Here is a 22,502-nt window from a genome sequence, read left to right as displayed (position 1 = left end):
AAATAAAGATTTTGATCCAGTGATTATGAATACAGTAGATCTGAAATGCTATTTTAATTATAATATAATTATATTATATATAATTTAATTATAATATAAATTACATGATACTGATGCGAGACACATTGTTTTCATTTGCTTCTATAACATGATTATGATCAATAATCTCCTGGAACGCACTACTGTTAATGAACAATGTTTTCCTAAGAAATATAATATTAGTAAATTCCCTTATGTTGTCCATTCCAAATACCCTGAATTATCATAACTTTCTTCCACGTCATCAATATTGTAAGTATATAGGATTATGAGTTAATCTGTGGTGCGTTACAGTCGAGAACGGGAAAATATGGTTCAGAACAAAGATGGAAATTCCTGACAGGCAAAATAAAGATGACAACTATAATCTATAACTAATCATGTGTCGAGGAGAGACACTCGCATTCATATCTGTCACGCATATCTCAACAACACAGTATATAGTGTGAGACTTCAGCGACTCTTCTCTCTTCTGTCACTGAAGGACAGCGACGAGCTCGCTCGCGTGTGTGTGTGTGTGTGTGTGTTTCTCTCAAAACATATTTCACATCCAGATATATATGAACGACGGTGTTGTGAGGAATAATCATACTCATAATACACACACACACACACACACACACACACACACACACACCACTGCTGGTCTATTTAAATCATCAGCGTCCCTTAACAAAGGGCTTTTAAAACTCCGGCAGATTAAATTACATGATTGAATTTCATAAAATTACTCCACTCCCAGACTAAAACAAAAGTCTTTATATTTTTGGTCAACCCCGAAAAATTAAGATTGAATTTTTTTTATTCGATAATTGTAAGTGATAAGCGCAGGAATGTGTGGAATGCAATATTCATAAAAACAGGGCAGAACATGCAGAGAGAGTTTGCTGAGCGAGAGAGCCGGAGTCTGCTCTCCAAAGACAGATTACTGGTGGAGAACCGATGAAACCCAGTGAATACTTACAGTTCATCTGATCAACACTCTTCACACTATACATATCTTTAGTTGAGATTAAATAGCAGAACCCTAACACTCTAAAAAATGCTGGGTTGTTTCAAGGGTTAGGACAAAATATGGACTAACCCAAACGTTGGGTTAAACATGTAATTTAAAAATGTAACCCAACGGCTGGGCTTGTCCATATTTGACCCAAAATTGGGTTGAAACAACCCAGCATTTTATAGAGTGTTGAATCCAATTTTGAAAAGCTTCAGCTCACCTTTGCTCTCTCTGCTTCCCTAACCCTTACTGAGATCAATCCTCCAGTTATGTTGATGGCTTAAACTCATTTTATAATATTTGTAGCATTATGATCAGGCCTGCATAATACTGATTGGGTCTGGTTATGAATGTCTTCTGTTTCGTGAGGCATTTCTTTCATTTAATTCACCGCATATTTGTTCTTTTCTGGATTGTATTCAGTTTTTTAGTTTGGAGCTGGTAATATTTAACACCTGATATCCAAAAAATAATTTTGGTTACACTTTATTTTATTTTATGTTGATAATTAATTGTACTTACTATAGGGTTAAGGTTACGGTTTGGTTTAGAATTGGTTAATTGTATTTATGCATAATTACCTTTTATTACAATAGTAAGTACATGTAACCCATCACTTTGAAATATAATGTTATACATGTACTCCCCATGGGCAAGAATGCAGAATGTTTTATTCGTTTATTTCTGTATTTCCATGATTTAAGCTCATCTTGAGATATTTAAATCTCCTCTACATGAAAACCAGTTCATAAATAAAGCAAATGTTATATTCTCGTGATGCAGAGCTTGGGTTAAGCTGTAGTTAGGCTTAGTCTGTGATAAACACAGTTAGTCTTATTTAAAAAGCCAGTAAATGTGTGTGTGTCGGTGCATATGCCATGACTGAACGCACACACACACTGTGATTCCGCATCAATAACACACTCTTCTCTCACACACAAACCTGACTTCATGCATCCACTAAAGTAATGAGAAAGTGACTGAGAAGCCTGGCTTGTGTGAGATCTGGCGTCTTGTGCGATGGAGAGCAGGGATGTTCAGGTGAGAGAGCTCGGTTTAGGATACACACATATTTGTAATAATATACGTAAAAACGGATTTGTTTCCCCGGTTTAAATATCTGTAGACAAACTCTTCTGATGGAAACGCGATGAAAGAGAGACAGCGTTACACAGACAGACTCTGATCTCCTTTATTTGAGCTGGACTGGACAGACTCGGGACAGAAGCTCGTGTTCCTGCGCTACATCCACACTCACATTTACAAACCCAAAGCAAACAGGAGAAGAAGAAGTTATAGATCGCTCAGTCCCACAGTAATCTCACAAACTACACCGGTCCTCCAAAAAGTGCATTCACAAACATGACAAATCAACATATTTTTTGTGTCGTGTTACAAAATGTGCATAACAGTTCTGTCTGTCCTCAGTAGACTTGCAGGTATTCAACACAAACTGTTTCTGTAGAACTCTGTTTATTTCTGTACAAAGGATAAAAAGAGGCGAGTGACGTAGCAGCTTCAGACACCGCCGCGCCGCCGGTACACAGCGGAGACATCACCGGAACACCTCCGGATGATTGCATTCATAGAACAAAGATTTTTTTATGTCTTTATTTCAATATATATTTAGAATCACAATTTAGAAAAATTAAATTAAATTAAAATAGATTAATAAAAACTCAGGGCAATTAAACATATTTTAATACCTACTGGTAATTTATACCATAAATATTAAGACACAGAACATTAATATAAGAACATGGCTGAAAAATTAATGTAAAAATTTAAACGGCCTTTTCGTGTGGACGAAGTGTCTAGTGTCCGTGATTGAGAAAGCTGACTAATATATCCAGTTCCATGTTTCCTTCCTCTCATGTAAAGACCGTATAAAACCCCTCCTCCGTTCTCTTCGCCCGTCAGCTGACACTCCCCAGCCCGATCCCACGGCAGCGCGTACGAGTCTTACGAGGCGGCTAATCTGTATGAATTCGTACAAATGACCCCCCCCCCCCCCATCACTGGGGTTTAGACAAATCAAGCCAACTTTCACTCAGATACCGCCACTGTGCGTCAGAGCGTCACCATGTCCAGAACATACTGACAGAAACCAGTAAGAACCATGCAAACCTTTCAAGACAAACGTTGTTCAAACGAGACACATGTTTTCTTTGTATGAATCATGTACAGTAGGACTGAAGAACACTAAATATCTAAACAGCATATCAGACTTCCTTTGTACAATATAATACATAACGTCTTTCTGTCAGTATCCTTTTCTAAATGTACATCATCAGTTAATCCCAATCTCTTTGTCCTTTTCCCTGAATCTGGAGAAGGGGTGTCCAGCTCCCGCTTCCCGGCTGCTGTGGAGTGTGTTCCCCGGAGAACTGCTCTCCATCCCCGCGGACAGTCCTCCCACGGCGGGAATGCCTCCGCCACCCAGGCTAATGGGAATCGGAGGAATGCCTCCGTTCTGAATGACAGAGATCTCATTGTTCTTCATGGCCAGTCCATTGGTGATGGCCACAGCGTACTGGTTCCAGAAGCCGGGGTCTACGTTGATGGCTCGAGCCGTGAGGTCCTTCTGGAACATCTCGCTGAACTTTATGGCATCTCCGCCGAGAAGAGCCATCGGGTTCTCCACGGAGAGCCGTCTCCCCCGCCGCGCCGGCGCGTTGTTCCACATGTGTGTTCCCATGTGGACCTGAAGTGAGAACGCGGCTTCAGTTTATACGAGTCGCAAAAAAAGACATCATGCTCTTTATTTATATGCTTTTCTGATGTGGTTATGAGTATGTTTTTGTCATTTACGTCTATATTACAAATATATTTAATTCAATTCAATTCACATTTATTTGTGCTTTTCGCAATACACATCGTTTCAAAGCCGCTTTACAGAAATGCACGAGTGTAGAGTTACAGTGTAGAGTTATCAGAGGTTATGTATTTCAGAAATATACAAATCACAGTTAGCTACAAATGTATCAATTTTGACAGTGTAATAATTGAAGGCAGAAACAATGAGCTCATTGAAGAAATGAATACTTAAGATCACAGTTATATCAAATACATTTAACTTTTTAAAAATGTGCCTAGTAAGCTTAACGTCATCTGAAGATAGTAGCTGGTCAAATCTGCAGGCAGCGAGTACAGGGACACGCACATTAGAGACAGATCTGTTACAGCCAAATATAGAAATAGCATCCCCGGTGAAGATTTTATGAAACGTGATTTCAAAGCCTTTATTAAACCTGCTTGTAATGTAATACAGTTGTTAATGACTTGTAAGTAGCCTACAGTAGGACCATCAAATTAATATGGTATTGTCAGGGCACATGCAAACTTTCATATAAATATGCCAAAATGTTGCTCTGATTTTTTTTTAGGTGGAGATGCGAAAATATCTTTTCGATTCAATTTCAAAAGGCACACAGGCAATATGGCCGACCACGGCAAAATGGGTATCACCGTAATCTGCATGACCCAGTGAAACAAAGGAGATCAGATCATGAATAGGATAAATATCAAGGTAATATTTTTTCGTTTTGTTTTGTTTGTTTATTGTTTGTTTATTTTTATATTTTCTAGGTGGTGCTAACACCAAACTTTTATGTACCAATATGCCAATGCATTTTTTAAATACTGCATTCGTAAATGTATCCTGTTTTCATTCACATTTAATATATATTAGCATACATATAAACTAAAATACACAAATAGGCCGAATGTATTTGAACCATACCTTCAGATTCCCCTTGGTGGTGAAGGCTCGGCCACAGATGGAGCAGCCGAAGGGCTTTTCTCCCGTGTGAGTGCGCTCGTGGATCTGAAGAGCGCTGGCCGACGAGAAGTTCTTCCCGCAGGAGTGGCAGTTGTGTTGTTTGGGGGTCCGACGGGGCGGGGCCGGGGCCAGCATTGGAGCCAGGTTGGGGCTCATTGTTGTGTGAGGGGTTGCGGGAGGAACCTGGGGGCCAACTGGTGCGTGGGGTCCCTCACACGAGGCCGGTGGTTTACTGTGTCCATTCTCATATTTCACTGTGCTTGATTCTGAGCTCATAATACTGGGAGTGTTTAAACCTAACAAAAAACATAAATGACAGGAAAATGCTCAGTTATTTACTTTTATTTGATTTTAATGTATATATTAATAGTATCAACATGAAGAAGTGTACTTAAATTGTCAGTCATTTGTAATTTTGTATATATATGACTATCTCTGTCTACAAGTAAAAAACAGGACTACCTCTGTCTCTCCCCAGGAACAGCAGACTGAAGTGATTCTCATCTTTGACGAATGGCCTGTTGGGCTGTGTGGCCGTGAGATCTAATGCGCCCGTGTGTTCTTCTGCGGGAGACGCGGTGTCTGGCTGCTCAGACTTCACCGTTGCACTCGCTGAAGCAGAATGCAGAGCCTCGTCCTTCGCCTGAGGAGGGGACTCGACTCTCGCGGGCTCGAAGCCATGGCTCTCCGGCTGGCTGTAGGCAGGAGACAGAGCCTGCATAGAGCCAGAGGACTCAGACTGTGCTGGACTCCCCACACTGTGGTTCTCCAAGTCTCCCATAGTGGAAGATGAGTCATTCTTAAACATGTCTCCATTTTCCCCATCAATTTCACTCCCATTTTCTGGAGGCTTTAGGCTGAAGGAATGGGTTACGTTAACTGTCGGGTCAATCAGCTTTATTTCATTCTCCAAAGCTACAATGCTAGAGATAAGAGAGGTTGGGGGAGAGGTGCTTGGAGACATATCTGAGTATAAATTGAGTTGTTTTGGTGAGTCCACATTCCCTTCTTTGAGACATGTTTCATCTTCCGTTACTTGGTCCATCTCGTCAAGTAGCTCATCATCATAGTTGCTCATGGTGTCTAAGCTCTTTTCATCAAAGGAGAGATCTGTGTCCATGTCCTGGAAACTCTCAGGCAGGGGTGTGTTGGGAATCTGTCCACCCATATGCATGCGGATGTGTTGCTGCAAAACTACGGCATTAGTAAACTTTTTCTGGCATATGGGGCAAGAGTGCTGTACCCGGAGAGGTGGCTTTGATCTGTGAACCCCAAAGTGTGTTTTCAAATTACCCTTAGTTGTGAAAGCACGACCACATATTTTACATTTAAAGGGTCTTTCTCCTGTATGGATGCGGTAGTGCATCTTCAGGGCACTCTGACAACTGAGCACACGATGACAGATAACACATTGGTTGGGGTCTGTCATCTTCTTGTCTATATTTTCCACCAGTTGCTGTAGTTTTGAGGTCTCTGATGTTTGCATAGAGTCCAGGAGGCCACCAAACGGAAACTTGGGCTTAAACTGGCTGGACATCATTTGTAGGGACGGATGAGAGACAGCAGACGGAGTATTCATCGAGTCTGTGATCTGTGTTCTGGTTGTGGTTGTAACTGTGGTTGTAGACATCACTTGGGGTATGGAAGTAATCGATATGCTGGTTTCTCCAGGCCTGGTGGGGGAGTTGGGTGGTAGATGAAAAGCTTCAGGTTTGAGAACAGCAGGTGTGTCACTCACCACATTAGGTTGTGGTGAACTGGAAATTTGTGCAATACTGGCCTCAGCAATGAGGTGATTAGGAGACAAAGATGTGCACTCACTTGATGGCGGCGATGGCCTTTGAGGTGACCGACTTAAAGGGGTGAAACTAGTTGAATCCCCATAGCTTCCTAGAATACTGGGCATAGTTGGAGGGAGTTGCAGGCCTACCGATGTTGGGATTGTAGACAAAACAGGTTTGCTGTCCAGCCATGTGGTAACAGGTTTTTCTGGAGGAAAGGACATCCCATAAGGTATACCCGAGCTAGTTGGAACATTGTCCAAATACTCAGGAACAGGATAGGGGTTCATTTGGATGTGAGGATACTTTTCTTTGTGTCTCTGAAAATGAACCTTTAAGTTACCCTTTGTAGAGAAGCGATTACCACAAATGTTGCATTTGAAAGGCCTTTCGCCAGTATGGGAACGAAGGTGAATTTGCAGGGCACTGTCACTTCCAAACACCTTAGCACAAAATCTGCACTTGTGTTTGAAGAAGGGATCTTCTGAACTGGGTTTGGTGTCAAACACAGAGACATTTGGGGGCTTTCCTTTGCGGTGCTTCATTAGGGCGGAGAGAGGATCAAGAGCATTTGTTGTTGCTGCAATACTGGCAAGAGGATTAGGGAAGATAACACTGTTGGGCGAGCTGTGAGGTACAAGGGGAAGGCTGGAGGGGGATGTTAGCAATCTCCCATGAGTCAGCGTTAAAGGACTAGGTGTGTTCCTTGGTAGTGAAATACAACAACTGACTTCACCCCCAGTTCCTGTGCTACTGCTAGTGCAGCCACTGCTGCTAATCGACACTGAGCATGGTGGCATTTGAGAGGGAACCACATTACTGGTTGTTGGATACAAGGAATTCATTGTGATATTGCTTTTCATCCCAGGACTCGCCAGTTGGCCACCTGTCTGAGGGACATTGGAACAGGCTCCCTCCAGAGCTGAAGATAATGAGGCTGACCCCTGTCCGCTTAAAGTGGAGGGTCCCTTGGTAGGGAGCTGATGCACAGGGGGTGTAATGAAGCCACGTAGATGGAGCTGCCCAGACATAGTGGGTATGCTGGAGGACGAGGCTACTTGTAAGGCAGCATTCATGCTGTGGTCTACTTGATGGTTGACAGTGGTCTGTGTGGGGGCTTGTTTGTTTATGAGCGCCACCTGGCTCCGAATCTGCTCTATGAGTTGAAGCTGATGGAGCTGTTGCTGCTGCAAGGCCATGAGCTGGTCCAGGATCATGGGGATGGCCATAGTGGACACTTCACCAGCTAGAGCTCCTCGGGCACCCTGAGAGAACTGGGCCACCGCCACACGGGTCCCATGCAGGGTTTCCAGCGTGACGTTAGTGCTGGGAATGGAGTACGCCGCCCCAGAGGACGGCGTGTGGTCCTCAAGCTGAGGTAGGCTTATGTCTGGCTCTGAGAGTGTAACTTGATCTTCAGAATCCGTGGGCTTCTCCGGAGACAGTTCCACTTCCATGGGCTCGTCTTCCTTCTCCAGGACAGCCCCCGGGTCCAGCATCATGTCTGCTCCGTCGTCAGCTTCAGCGTGTGGGATGAGGGAGGTATCGTCCTCGCTCTCGGCCGGCTCGCTGCTGGGCACCGGGGATGGCTCAGGCACGTAGTCCTGGGCCGGGTCTGAAGTCACCTCATTGTCACTGATAATCAACACAAGTGGGTTCTTGGTGCAGGTATTCAGATGTTCACAGAAATCCGACCACTTGAAGAACTCAGCGCAACACTTTTCACACACATGGGTCTCTTCGCTCCCACTGCGGCTCTCATTTCCACTGTCCGAATCCTCCACGCCTTCGCCTGAGACTGAGGGGAACAGGAGATTAAAGCACAAAAATTAATGAATAAATTCAACTTTTTATTAATTTGTACAAATCAAATCAATTTTGCCCTTTTTTTCTGGATTTTTGTCTCTCATCTTCCACTGTTCCCTGTATAGCCAGCTAATAAATCTCTTTGTGCAATCAGTCTAATCAGTTCTGGATATTTCCATTTAAAAATGGATTCAACACAAGTCATTGATTTCCAATGTTTTCATTCAATTCAGCTGTTCCTCGCATCCCCAGCGCTAACACGAAACCTCAAACATCTGTCTCTTCTTCACTGGCTCTGTCAGATGCTTCATCTATGGGTTTGCACACACCGGCACAACATGTCTCCGGCACACACACTACAGTTGTTGAAGAAACCGCATGTTCTGTTCAGCTGACCTAATCACATCTGATCACGTCTCAACTGTTGAAATCATACATGTCTGTGAGATACTGAGATATCATCTGTAAGGCAGAAGAGTGTGTGTGTGTGTGTGTGTGTGTGTGTGTGTGTGTATGCTGTATGGTGATTATCTGGTAAGACTGCAGAGATCGGGTTGGGTCTGATATTTTGTTAATTATGTTATGCAGACAACTGTGAAGAATTAACTAATAAGCTGAATTAAACATGTCTAAATTATAATTAGATCTTGCGGAGTAAAACATTCATTTTTTATTCTTTTAACCAACTGGCGGTTGATAATGTTTAGCAGATAAATGACAGTGTATGTTCTACTGCAATATGGATAATTATCTTCAAAACATCAAGAATAAAATTCATTATTTCTTGTATTTCAAAACTCAAAGAATACATATAACAACAAATGTTTTTTAAATATATTTGACAACAAACTAATTATGATAATTTACTATAAACCTAATAATAATACTAAGAAGGAGAAGTGAGGAAGAAGGAGAAGAAGAAGAAGAAGAAGGAATGAGTATGAAGAAGAAAAAGAAGAAGGAGAAAAAGAAGAAGAAGATGAAGAAGGAGAAGAAGAAGATGAAGAAGATGAAGGAGAAGAAGTGAGGGTGAAGAAGAAGGAGTGATGAAGGAGGAGGTGAATTATTTCCTCATGTCGGTAGTGACTGGAATAAAATTAATTAGGAACGCTTATTTTATTTAGAGAGAATAATAGTTAACTATGACACATTCATATACGGCCTATTCCAGACAAACTAAAGGTATAATATTTCCAATAATTTCCTACATGAGTAAAACTGATAATGCTGATATGCAAACTGAAAACACTGTTATATTTTATATCTGTTATATTCTACCAGATGTTATATTATAATATTTTATATTATACACTATAATGTTTTCATCTTATTATAAGTGTTATGATAATTGTTAAAAGACATATAGAGTAAATACACTTCTCATTCTTCACTATTTCCAAATTAATTTTCTCATAACAAATATGATATATCATGCCCAAAAGTTGAATGCCTAAATGTATAAATGTGTTAAATGTGTTACATGCAACTACTTGACTACCTTTTATTAAAAATTATGATAAATAAATTACAACTTTTATAATCCAAAATGGCTGAAAGTATTTTACATATTATACATTTATTTTTTGTATTTTACGTATTATACAGTAGCACACACACACACACACACACACACACACACACACACACACTACTGTATATGATGCACTTGTGCAAAGCTACAACATTTGCTACTTTTACTTCAAATGAAATATGAATGTAACATGACTCTTGTTCAGTGGCAGAGGAACACGAGTGATGCCCAGTAATGCTCTATATCTCCAGGACACTTGCAGATGTGCAGCACAATTATTCATATTCAGTATTAGCACCAGATCTAACACACATGCCGGTCTGAGAGACGGACACGGATTATTAAGAGGTTAAACCAGCATATAGTGCTAAACATCTTTGGCGTATCGCATTATCTGTAGACCTCATGTACAACTGAGCAATAAAAAATACAACAAATGTGAGAAAGTTACATTATCTACATTGAAAAGATCTAAATGAATAATAAAATCCCAACAATGTAAAAATCTTTCATGATTACTGTCTAAATTAAATGGTCAAAAATATAATTTAGTCCGACTGGACAAACTGGACTACATTACTGTACATTACACCAGTAACAAAAACTCCTGATATTAGACTCAGCGGCCTTGGAAACATGGAGGAATATTGTTCAAACACACACTGGGAATTCAAGCATGATTAACTATGAAACTTTCCACAAGATGTATCAATATTAAATAGAAAAATAATCCTAAATTGTAAATCTCAGCAGAAAAAAAAAGTTTTATATTTTGTTAAAAAAAAGTCATAACCCGTGTTAGGTGCACACAACAGCACAGAGTACGAGAGAGACAGAGAGATTATCATAATGAATACACCACAGGACATGTGTAAGCCACTTCTCTCGGGTCAAGCGCACATCTGCACACACTGCCGTCCCGGGGCCACCCGTGCGGGGTCCCGCGGAGGTCAAGAGCGCGCGGGCCACAGGGGACCAGAGCCGGCCACCGCGGGCACACCATTCAGACACACACACACACACACACAAGAGCTTCTCCAGAGCCACGCGGACAAAGGAGAATGAAAACGAGCATTTAAAGAGAAACAGAGGACCCGCCTGGAGAAGAGAAGAGGACCGGGTCGCTCAGGGAAAAGCTCTCACTAGATGAAGTCCGACAGCAGAGTTAGATCCTGCGCGTGACCGATCGTGTCGTTAGATCCTGCGCGTGACCGTGTCGTTAGATCCTGCGCGTGACCGATCGTGTCGTTAGATTACTGTAATGGGGAACAATCAATACTTCTGCTGCTATTCAAACGCAGGCGAGGTCAGATCACACATCAACAGCTGCCGGACACCGACACACCGGCGATATTAAACTCACTTCTCCGATGTGCACACTGACATCTGTCATTTAATTTCTGGCTATTTCTCTCTCACTCTCCCTACACACACACACACACACACACACACACACACACACACACACACACACACACACACACACACCTAGGGTTGGGATTTTTGAATTACTGTGATTAGTGTAGTGTATTATGTGTATGTTGCAAGCTGGCAAATATGTGCTTAAATATGTATTAATAGATGAATAAATGTAATATGGAGTACATGTGCATTTACTATATTCTTGAATTATTATTTAAATAAACGTACATGTATTTCTGTGTATCTATCAGACATAATGCTTGCTGCTTGATTTCTTCTCCAAACTTAGTCAAGATGTGCTTTAAATGTGACATGCATTTAGATTATTTCATAGATTAATAAGAGAACTGAAGAATCACTGCACACACCACAATTCTGAAGAACATGGCAGAAAATAACGACAGAATAATCGCATAATAATATGTAAGAACGATAATAAGACATTATAACATTCCTGAACAGCCTCGTGACTGTTTAAAAAACTATGATTTTCACACGATTTGCTGCTAAAATGTCAATAATATAGCAATAAATTAAATACAATAATGTTGCAGGAGTGTATAAACTAAGAAAAATGAAAGTATGAGTGAGTGAATATCCGATAGGCCTATATGAGGAAGGATTTCACTTTCACTGCGTGTATTTTTAAAAACAATTATTATTATTATTAGCCTATTATTATTATTATTACAATTATTATTAATATTGCAAAAAAATTCAACATATTTTCCGAGAAAGGGTTTTTTAATTATGACTGCGCTGTGGTGATCACGCGCAGCTCGAGCCCGATTTACAGACGAACACAGCGACATTAGTCTTTATAAAACACAGAATTAACACGTGTATAAATATAGCTACATGTATTCTGCAAACATGCATTTGCCACCTTTCTTTTTTGATAGTTATTTAGTTAAAGTAAAAAGGCAAATTATCAAGATAAAAAGAATAATTTAGAAGAGGACAATTTTAAATGACTAAAAGATCTTAATTATTTCAAGCAGAGAATCGCTTTTCCTTCTTTAAAATGTCTGAAGCGTCTCTGAGTAACAAAACTCAATTTTAATATGTTTCTGAATAGTTACACCAATAAAAATGATAAAGTATCGGTGAGTCTGTCCATTAGTTGAACTAGATAATAATTTACTCTCAAATTATATTTGATTTATTGGCTAATATTTGATTTGAGTTTCGAATAATTCGCCGTTTGCTACTAAATCATGAGTGTCATAATTTAAGAAAAGCGGTTTAAACATTTTCAGTAATTTAATATATCGATGCATGCACGGAGGTGAATTTAACTTTAAAATATAAAGACACAAATATCCGATCGCTGTCGAAAGTAAGTCGCACGTGTTTAGTCGCGAATAAATGTTAGTTAGTAAAGGCAGTTTCTAAAGCGCGTCGCCGGCACTGAGTCCCGCAGGCTCGTCCCCGTCCCCGTCCCCGTCCTCCGCTCACCGTGGCCCGGCAGCAGGACCGGCGCGGGCTCCTCGTCCGACCGCAGGTGCTGGGGCTTGGCTTGCTTGCGACGGGACATGCTTCCTCCTCACACTCATCCGAGATCCGGGTCGGCTCAGGCGCTCCGGCGGCCGCGCGCGCGCTTCGGGCTGCGGGTATGCGGAGTTATCATTATGATAGAGAATGATCCTCTGGATTGGCAGAGCTCCAGTGGGAACAACTGAGATGGAAATGAGGGACGGACTCCGCAATTTACTACTTCACCTTCTCCTCTCACACACTCACACTCTCACACACACTCCTGCGCCGAGATCAGCCGCCCAGAGGAGGAGCACACACTGTTCTTCACACGGGCTCTTCCTCAGAGGAGCATTTAGCGGGATTTACAGGAATATTCCCAAGAGTTATGAGATGACTCGGGCGGATCCAGTTCAGAATAACTTTTCTTCTCTGTAAATGTTCCTTTCTTCCATTACATCCCATCAGCGCGTAACACAACGCGTCTCTATCAATAAAGTAAAGAAGAAAATGTCCTCCGACGGTGTTTAAAAGGTCCAGTTTCAGCAGAAGTTGTCGACGGCGAGCCCGCAGGAGTGTGTGTGTGTGTGTGTGTGCTTTAAGATGCGTTAGCAGCACACACTGAAAGTTAGTTAAAGTGCCGGACTGATGTAAAGTTGCAGAGTTTCGAGCGCGTTGCTCCGGCTTCTCCAGGCCTGGGGATCCTCTGCCGACGCGTGCGGCGATCGCGGTGTCTGACGCGCTCCGCTGGGCGTCAGAAGTTAGTGAGCGGTCGGTGCTGGCGCTGGAGGTGTGTGTGTGTGTGTGTGTGTGTGTGCGCGCGCGCAGAGCACCGCTAGGATACAGCAGGACACACAGTTCACCGTCATCTGATGCTCAAGGCGGCATGAAACTGACCTGATAACACGACTCACTGCATCTGCTCATGAACACACACTTCCAGATCCCGGGAACACACATTTCCAGATCCCGGGAACACACATTTCCAGATCCCGGGAACAGAACACACACTTCCAGATCCCGGGAACACACATTTCCAGATCCCGGGAACAGAACACACACTTCCAGATCCCGGGAACAGAACACACACTTCCAGATCCCGGGAACAGAACACACACTCCAGATCCCGGGAACAGAACACACACTTCCAGATCCCGGGAACAGAACACACACTTCCAGATCCCGGGAACACACACTTCCAGATCCCGGGAACAGAACACACACTCCAGATCCCGGGAACACACACTCCAGATCCCGGGAACACACACTCCAGATCCCGGGAACATGCGCGCGCCGAGCTCGGGAATAGGAGTGTTAGTATAGGCCTACGGGAACAATATAGTGGGAAAGCGGCGATTTAAAATATTGTGTTTAATACAATAATTATTACATTTTGTTTTCTTATCCTGTCTAATTATAGTCATGCATTTATTTGTTCTGTTTGACTCTGATATTAATATAATTTATTTAAACACAGAACTGTGTCCACAAATTTTCCTTCACAGCAGGTTTTCTCCTTCCAGAAGTTCTGTCCAAACCCAGTCCTGCATTAATATACAGAAGACAAAGCCCGGCATCGATCGGGTGTCCTGCTGTAGAGAGATAAGAGCATCACTGTTCCTGCAATATCATTTCTCTGAGCATCTGATGATGAAGAGCAGAGCTGAGTCCTTCATCACCGCGGGATCCGCGATATTACATCGATCCTTCGCCTTAACTGGCCGGACACACCGAAGCCCACCCGCCATCTGTGGACCAGCAATTACACAACACAAGAGCATCTGCATATTACATCTGCTTAAATTTACTCTATAGTCTAACGTAAAAAAGGGATTTCAGTAATTTAGGCCTATTGCGGAAAATGTTTAAAGTTTCATAGTCATATTTGATAAAGAGGGTTATAGCGTGAACTGTGGAGTTTAAGTGAACATGTGAAGCTCAGCGAGGAGGGTCTGCATCTGATCTCAGATCAGCAAATGAGCTTTAATGAGTCCGCTAAAGCTGCGCGCGCAGATCCTGCTGTGTGTGTGTGTGTGAGAGAGAGAGAGACTGCGCTGATGGAGATCAGGTGTGTGTGTGTGTGTGTGTGTGTGTGTGTGTGTGTGTGTGTGTGTGTGAGTGTGTGTGTGTGTGTGTGTGAGAGTGTGTGTGTGATACTGCACTGATGGAGATCAAACTGAAGGCGACAGGAATCAGCGACACTTTCAGGTAAAATGTGCAGCTTGCTGAGTTTTGTTTTGTTTTTTACGATTGACATATCGACGGCTATTCTACTGTTGCCATTGGTACACACACACACACACACACACACACACACACACACACACACACTCTCTCTCTCTCTCTCTCTCTCTCTCTCACACACACACACACACACACACACACACACACACACACACACACACACACACACACACACACACACACACACACACACACACACACACTCTCTCTCTCTCTCTCTCTCTCTCTCTCTCTCTCTCTCTCTCTCTCACACACACACACACACACACACACACACACACTGTATTTTATGCACAAAGGCCAATTACAGCCCAGCTTCTAATTCAATCTCAGTGACATTCAATTGGTCAATTCTATTAGTTTGAAGGCTTGACTCGTCCAGTCTGATCACACGTTATTACTGTTATCTTCTGCTTTATGATAACTCGACATCTTTAGATATCCTACATTCATATTAGTCAGGTGTAATTAAATTCAGACTATTATATGTTAAACTCTTACTGAATTTTGATGAAACTATTTCATGTAATATCATCAAACAATATTGAACATTTTAATTATTATAAAGCAAACACGCGTGTCGTTCTGTTACAAACCTGAAAACACGTGTGTGTGTGAGAGAGAGAGAGAGAGAGAGAGAGAGAGTGTGTGTGTGTGTGTGTGTGTGTGTGTGTGTGTGTGTGTGTGTGAATGAATGCTGTGCTCATTTGTGTGTGTGTGTGTGTGTGTGTGAGAGAGAGAGAGAGTGTGTGTGTGTGTGTGTGTGTGTGTGTGAATGAATGCTGTGCTCATTTGTGTGTGTGTGTGTGTGTGTGTGTGAGAGAGAGAGAGAGAGAGAGTGTGTGTGTGTGTGTGTGTGTGTGAGAGAGAGAGAGTGTGTGTGTGTGTGTGTGTGTGTGTGTGTGTGTGTGTGTGTGAGAGAGAGAGAGAGAGTGTGTGTGTGTGTGTGTGTGTGTTTGTGTGTGTGTGTGTGTGTGTGTAACTAGGGAATTCTGGGCCCACTGAAAAAACTGTTTTAAGTAGGTATACCAGCAATATAATATAAAATGTCTTTCAGTCTGGTGTCTCACAGGTAAACATTCAGATTTTTTTTTAAAATAAAACCACTTTAACTTCTTATTGTCTTACTTTTTTGATGAAGATAATATGCTGCAACATAATATTTTATTAAATAAAGCTAATGTACGGGGTGGAGCCTCCATTCCCCGGGCCTCGGCCTCAGTCTCGACAGATGTCTGCTCCTATATTCTGGGTCCCAGGGATATAAGCCGCTCTGAGTGAAGTAGCTTCCCCTGGGACCACAGGAGGATTTGGTGGTCCAGTTTGCATAGCGGACGCGAGCGCAAGCCCCCCTGGTGATTTATATATGCAACCATCGATGTGTTGTCTGTGCGGACAAGCACATGGTGGCCCCTGAGGTCTAGGAGAAGATTCTTGAGGGCAAGAAATACCAGCAACATCTCAGAGCAGACATCTGTCGAGACTGAGGCCGAGGCCCGGGGAATGGAGGCTCCACCCCGAGGTGGTGGAGCAGATATGGAGGGTGTTCGGCCAGGCACAAGTGGATCAGTTTGCGTCTCGAGAGGCGTCTCACAGTCCACTCTGGTTATCCCTCACACATCCAACTCCTCTCGGACTGGATGCGGTGGAACAGACGTGGCCGAAGCATTTCCCCCGATCGCTCTGCTCCCGAGAGTTCTGGAGAGAGTTCGCAGGGACCATGTACGCCTACTCCTTACAGCCCCACAGTGGCCGGGCAGAGTTCGGTTCCCCGATCTAGTGTTTCTCCTCGACGGGCCTTCTGTCCCAAGCAGAGAGCTCTATTATTCACCCCCGTCCAGAACTGTGGAACCTGTGGCTGTAAAATGTCCTGATTGCCTAAAGGATGTTTTTTAGAACTATGTTTTCAATTGATCTCACTAGTGTGTAAGACTGTGTTGTAGTGTGTGTGGTTTTGAGGGCAGAGTTGTTGTTGTTTCAGCAAGATTGAATGGTTTTGGTTTGAGTGCTTAATTTTGACCTGGCTGAAAATAAGGAAGTTTGGGGAATCGGTGAGAAGATATGGATTTGTGTTTAGAGTTTTAGAAAAGAAATAGGCATAATTTCAAGAAATGTGTTCAAGCTATTAAGAAAAACTGTAAAACTGACAACAATACTGTCAAGAAACCGTGAATACAACTCACTGCTCTCGATCGATACATTAGCTTTATTTAATAAAATATTATGTTGCAGCATATTATCTTCATCAAAAAAATAAGACAATAAGAAGTTAAAGTGGTTTTATTTAAAAAAAAAAATCTGAATGTTTACCTGTGAGACACCAGACTGAAAGACATTTTATATTATATTGCTGGTATACCTACTTAAAACAGTTAAAAACTAGTGTTTTTTCAGTGGGCCCAGAACATCTCCAGGAGAGATGATGGTCCTCCACAGACCCTGAGTCGTACTTCCAGGATCGCTCCCCAGTCCGTGAGAGAGGCTTCTGTCGTTAGTGTCTTGCGACGACAAGAAGCTCCCAACATGGTGTCCTATGCTAGATCTTCGTCAGTTTAATCATACAGTCAAGAAAACCTAAATTCAAAATGCTGACACTCAAACAGATCGTGACTCAAATCAGATCCGAGGACTGGTTTTCCACGATAGATCTATAAGACGCATACTTCCATGTCTCCATCCTCCCTCAGCACAGGAAGTTCCTGAGGTTTTCTGAGGGGGCAAAGAATACCAATATCGGGTGCTTCCATTCGGTCTAGCTCCATCACCCCGCACGTTCACGAAGTGCGTAGATGCAGCTCTGGCCCCGCTCAGGCTGCAGAGCATACGCATTCTGAACTATATCAATGATTGGCTGATTCTGGCAGAGTCGGAGCAGTTGGCGGTTCGGCATCGAGATGTCGTCCTCGCACACATGCAAAAATTGGGGTTGAGACTCAATGCCAAGAAAAGTGTGTTTTCTCCACTACAGAGAACCACTTTCCTTGGTGTGGTCTGGGATTCAGTCACGATGCGAGCCGTCCTATCGCCCACTCGTGTAGCTGCTATCCTCACAGCCATGAAGGAGTTCAAGCTAGGCCAGTCACTCACTGTGAAACAGTTCGAGAGACTGTTAGACCTCATGGCAGCGGCATCCAATGTGATACCCTTTGGCCTGCTGTACATGAGGCTCTGGACCAGAGGGTTCTCCCCGAGGGGAAACCCACTTCGTATGATCAAGATCACGCGCCTTGTCTATGACCCTTGGTTATATGGAGGAAACATTGGTTCCTGTCCCAGGGTCCAGTGCTAGGCGCTCTTTGCCATCGAGTTGCTATCTCGACAGATTCCCTCACCGGCTGGGGAGCGGTAATGGAAGGTCGCTCAGCTCAGGGTCTGGGGAGGAGTCATCATCTTTGTGGCACATAAATTGCCTGGAGATGATGGCAGTCTTCAATGCGTTGAGACATTTCCTCCCAGACCCGAGAGGCCATCATGAGCTTGTCCGGTCAGACAACACATCGGTGGTCTCTTACATAAATCACCAGGGGGGGCTGCGATCGCGTCCACTATGGTTCTCTTGTGGTCCCTAGGGAAGCTGCTCTCCCTGAGGCAGGGGCTGAGGCCAGGGGAAAGGAAACTTAACCAAGAGGTGATGAAATATATATGGGAGGTATTTCTTGCGTCTCAGGATACAACGCACTGTCCACTTTGGTTCTCCCTCACACACCCAGTTCCCTTGGGGCCGGATGTTGTGGTATAGACATGGCCGAGGCTACCTCTGTACATTCTTCCCCAATTACTCTGCTCCCAGGAGTTCTGGAGAAGGCCCGCCAGGACGGAATAAGTCTACCACTAATAGCACCATACTGGCTGAGCCGACTGGTTCTCGGATCTGGTGTCCCTCCTCGACGGCTCTCCCTCTGAGATTCCGGTCAGGATGGGCCTTCGGTCTCAAGTGGGAGAGATAACCCTTCACCCCAGCCCGGAGATATGGAACCTGTGGGTGTGGCCTTCGAGGGGGCCCAACTCATAGACTTTGGTCTCTCAACTGAGGTTGTGGAGTCCATATTTCTCTTCAGAGCTCCATCCACAAGGAAACTCTATGTGTTCAAGTGATGGGTTTTCACTTCATAGTGCGGATCTCGAACAGTGGGGCCCAATTAACTGCCCGATTGGAACAGTGCTGGAGTTACTGCGGGTTTGTTTTCCGCAGGGTTATCCCCTTCCACACTGAAGGGTACCATGTCCCTCTGGTGGTGTATCCCCAGCTCGTTTCCTCCGTGGTGCTTGTAGGCCAGGACAGGAGTGTGGCGGCTTAGAAAGCCTTAATGTGTAAGGCGGTATCGCGGCAGGCTGGTCCTCTCCGCTCACAATCGTAAGGTTTTACAACTTCGACCTGGGCGGTGCCCCAGGTACACGGGTGCTCTTGTCTTAGTTGTGCTCTCAGTATTCACACAGGCTCGTTCGTATGGCGTTCGGGCATTCTCGTTCCCAAAGCGGCATTGACGCAGCGCGAGTTCGGGAAGGGAATGTCTCAGGTTACGACTGTAACCCTAGTCCCCTGAGAAGGGAACGAGACGCTGCGTCACTTTGCCATACTTCCTGCTTTCCTGTGATCGTCTTACTTCAGCTAAATCGAAGCTGACGCCGGTCAGACCGGATGTGCTTTTATCCTTTCCTGCCGTGACGCTCACTCTCGTCATTGGACATACGTGCTTCAGACGCAATCACGCAGGGGCGTTCCCAAAGCATCATCGACACAGTGTCTCGTTCCCTTCTCAGGTAACTAGGGTTACAGTCGGAACCTGGGACATGTTCAGTTATGTTCAGTTATGTTCATTTATGTTCAGTTATGTTTTGGTTTGCCTGTGTCCTCGTTCATTGTTCGTTTCTATGGTTCCTAATTGTTATGCACCTGTTTCTGGTTTTATTAAACCTCTAGTTCCCTTTGTTCAGTGTCGTCTTTTGCGTTCTAGTGTTTTCCCTGAGTTATATTGTAAATAAAGTGTTTTTTCTGATATTTTCTCCATCGTTGTGCATTTACTGCGCAACACACAGATGTTATAACTGTGTGAAAAATTAATGTTTAAAAGTACAAATATTCTATAATGTCCCTCAGATAATATGAGACCATAAAAGCATGATGCATAATAATTATAAAGGAACTGCCTCAATTTCTCAATTTTTAAAAATCATTATAATTATTTTTTCCCCCCATTTATTTATTTTTTGAACTGTCCATTTATCCAACTATTGTCTATAGCCAGCCTACAAACGCTTTGGCTGTGGAAATGCAATGTTATTTGTCATGCCAATAAAGCCCACTAAAGCTGATAAGAGAAAGACAGAGCGAGGGCTAGAAGAGCGAAGCGCAGTGAATGACGGGCAGGTCGGGAGATAGGGTTGTTAGTTTATGTAGGCAGCGGTCTGAGTTGACTTGAAAATTTTGATCACTTTAATTCAGTAAATCCAGCACAGGCTCTCCCTGTCCAGTGCTTCTATCAAGGTCTTGTGTGCCTGTATTGATTTTTTATTTTCTGCCCAGGATAGAAGACAGAGAGGCCGTGAATGAGGAACTTTCCTTAGATTGCTGCTATTCTCCAGTTTATTGCATCCTGTCACTGGTAGTTTCAGCTGATGTCCAGTAAACCAGTGCTGATCAGGCCAGTAAAAGAGCTGCCTAACAGTGGACGAGAGAGAGAGAGAGAGAGAGAGAGAGAGAAGGAGAGAGAAGAGAGAGAGAGAGAGAGAGAGTGTGTGTGTATGTGTGTGTGTGAATGCTGTGCTCATTTGTGTTTGTGTGTGTGTGTGAGAGAGAGAGAGAGAGAGAGAGAGAGGGAGAGAGGAGAGAGAGAGAGAGAGAGTGTGTGTGTGTGTGTGTGTGTGAATGCTGTGCTCATTTGTGTTTGTGTGTGTGTGTGTGTGTGAGAGAGAGAGAAAGAGAGAGAGAGAGAGAGAGAGAGAGAGAGAGAGAGAGAGAGTGAGTGTGTGTGTGTGTGTGTGTGAGAGAGAGAGAGAGAGAGAGACGGAGGAGAGAGAGAGAGAGAGAGAGTGAGTGTGTGTGTGTGTGAGAGAGAGAGAGAGAGAGAGAGAGAGAGACGGAGGAGAGAGAGAGAGAGAGAGAGAGAGAGGAGAGAGTGTGTGTGTGTGAGAGAGAGAGAGAGAGAGAGAGACGGAGGAGAGAGAGAGAGAGAGAGAGAGAGAGTGTGTGTGTGTGTGAGAGAGAGAGAGAGAGAGAGAGAGAGAGAGAGACGGAGGAGAGAGAGAGAGAGAGAGAGAGAGAGTGAGTGTGTGTGTGTGTGTGTGTGTGTGTGAGATGCCGTCTCTTCTAATCTTTAATTTCTAGGCGTGTCACAATATATCGCAATACAAAAATGCAACAATATTTATTGTTGATAGTTCACCCAAAATAAATAAATTTTTCTGAGGAAAAAGTTTTAGTGTCAGTCCTACATTAAACTGCTATATATAATGTTGAATATAATGTATAATAATGCAATGGGGGAATATCTGTGGGTCCTGATAATGTCAAATGTCTGATGTTACCAGTAAAAGTGGCCGACATTATATTAAATATATCTAGTCAGAGACAGAGATCATATTTATCTACAATAATTCAGTGTTTCAGCTTCAGAATCATGAACATGTTTATCCTGGAGTCTCTATTGTCCTGCATTGGGTTTCCAGCACCAAGAACATTCATTTACACACACAATGTAAAGCCAAATTCATAATTTTAATAAACTAATAAAATAATTTTTGTATTCACCTTTTATCATATGTCATCGTGAGTTCAGTGTCGTGATATGTATCGAACCGTGATGTGAGGGGATCGTTGCACCTCTATTAATTTCTTACTTTTTTATCTCAGTTTTATTTATATACAACAAATATCAAAGGGATTCTATAATGAAAAAGTAAAATAATTGTACAATAACATGAACTGCAATTTTGCACATTTAATAAGAAAGTGAACACATGAAAGCTCGTTCTGTACAGAGCCGCCGTGTTCAGCCGCTCTACGGTTGCACTGCGCGCTGGCCGTTTACTGGGATAGTGATTGTGTTGTGTGCTTTAATGGCGGTGATTGGAAGCGTGTGATAGCGGGGAGATGGAGAGGGGGAGGAGATGAGCACTGGAGGGAGGAGAGAAAGGTTACAACAGTCTGATAAAAGATGTCTCCAAAACACTAATTAAAATTGACTACCCCCACAAACGCAGCACAACATGTTATCTCTGGCTAATTCATTTAGAGCCACTATCTCAGTGTGAGCATTTACCTTTAATCGCTAGCGCTTTAGTGCTCAAAAATGCTCTCTGCTTTTATTTCATTTTCCACACTTTACCTCTCGTTGTCTCTGAGACCTCAACATGACAATAGTTGTGTTCACTCTGTCTCTTCAAAAGAGGACGCCGATCGAATCAAATCAGCTAATGTTTTCT

The 22,502-nt window shown here is 43.2% G+C and overlaps 1 protein-coding gene across 1 annotated transcript; it reads right to left on the bottom strand.

Moving 5' to 3' along the window:
- Positions 1 to 2,217: 2,217 nt before the first annotated feature.
- On the bottom strand, positions 2,218 to 13,109 carry sall3a (spalt-like transcription factor 3a). The gene is made up of 4 exons (XM_079626593.1): positions 12,819 to 13,109; positions 5,283 to 8,399; positions 4,782 to 5,116; positions 2,218 to 3,743 (listed from the first exon to the last, which is right to left on the bottom strand). The coding sequence occupies exons 1-4, from the start codon at positions 12,895 to 12,897 to the stop codon at positions 3,330 to 3,332; spliced, it is 3,945 nt and encodes a 1,314-aa protein (XP_079482719.1). The 5' UTR covers positions 12,898 to 13,109; the 3' UTR covers positions 2,218 to 3,329.
- Between the last annotated feature and the right edge of the window lie 9,393 nt (positions 13,110 to 22,502).

The sequence above is a fragment of the Phoxinus phoxinus genome (assembly GCF_949152265.1).
Source record: "Phoxinus phoxinus genome assembly, chromosome: 10".
Classification (NCBI taxonomy): Eukaryota; Metazoa; Chordata; class Actinopteri; order Cypriniformes; family Leuciscidae; genus Phoxinus; species Phoxinus phoxinus.
This window is presented reverse-complemented; position numbering and strand designations above follow the sequence as displayed.

Excerpts from the sequence above, each read along its gene's own strand:
- sall3a (XM_079626593.1), bottom strand. The coding sequence starts at position 12,897 with ATGTCCCGTCGCAAGCAAGCCAAGCCCCAGCACCTGCGGTCGGACGAG. Across the intron at positions 5,117-5,282 it reads GTTCCTGGGGAGAGACAGAG|GTTTAAACACTCCCAGTATT; the intron begins GTAGTCCTGTTT and ends GTTTTTTGTTAG. Across the intron at positions 3,744-4,781 it reads CCACCAAGGGGAATCTGAAG|GTCCACATGGGAACACACAT; the intron begins GTATGGTTCAAA and ends TTCTCACTTCAG.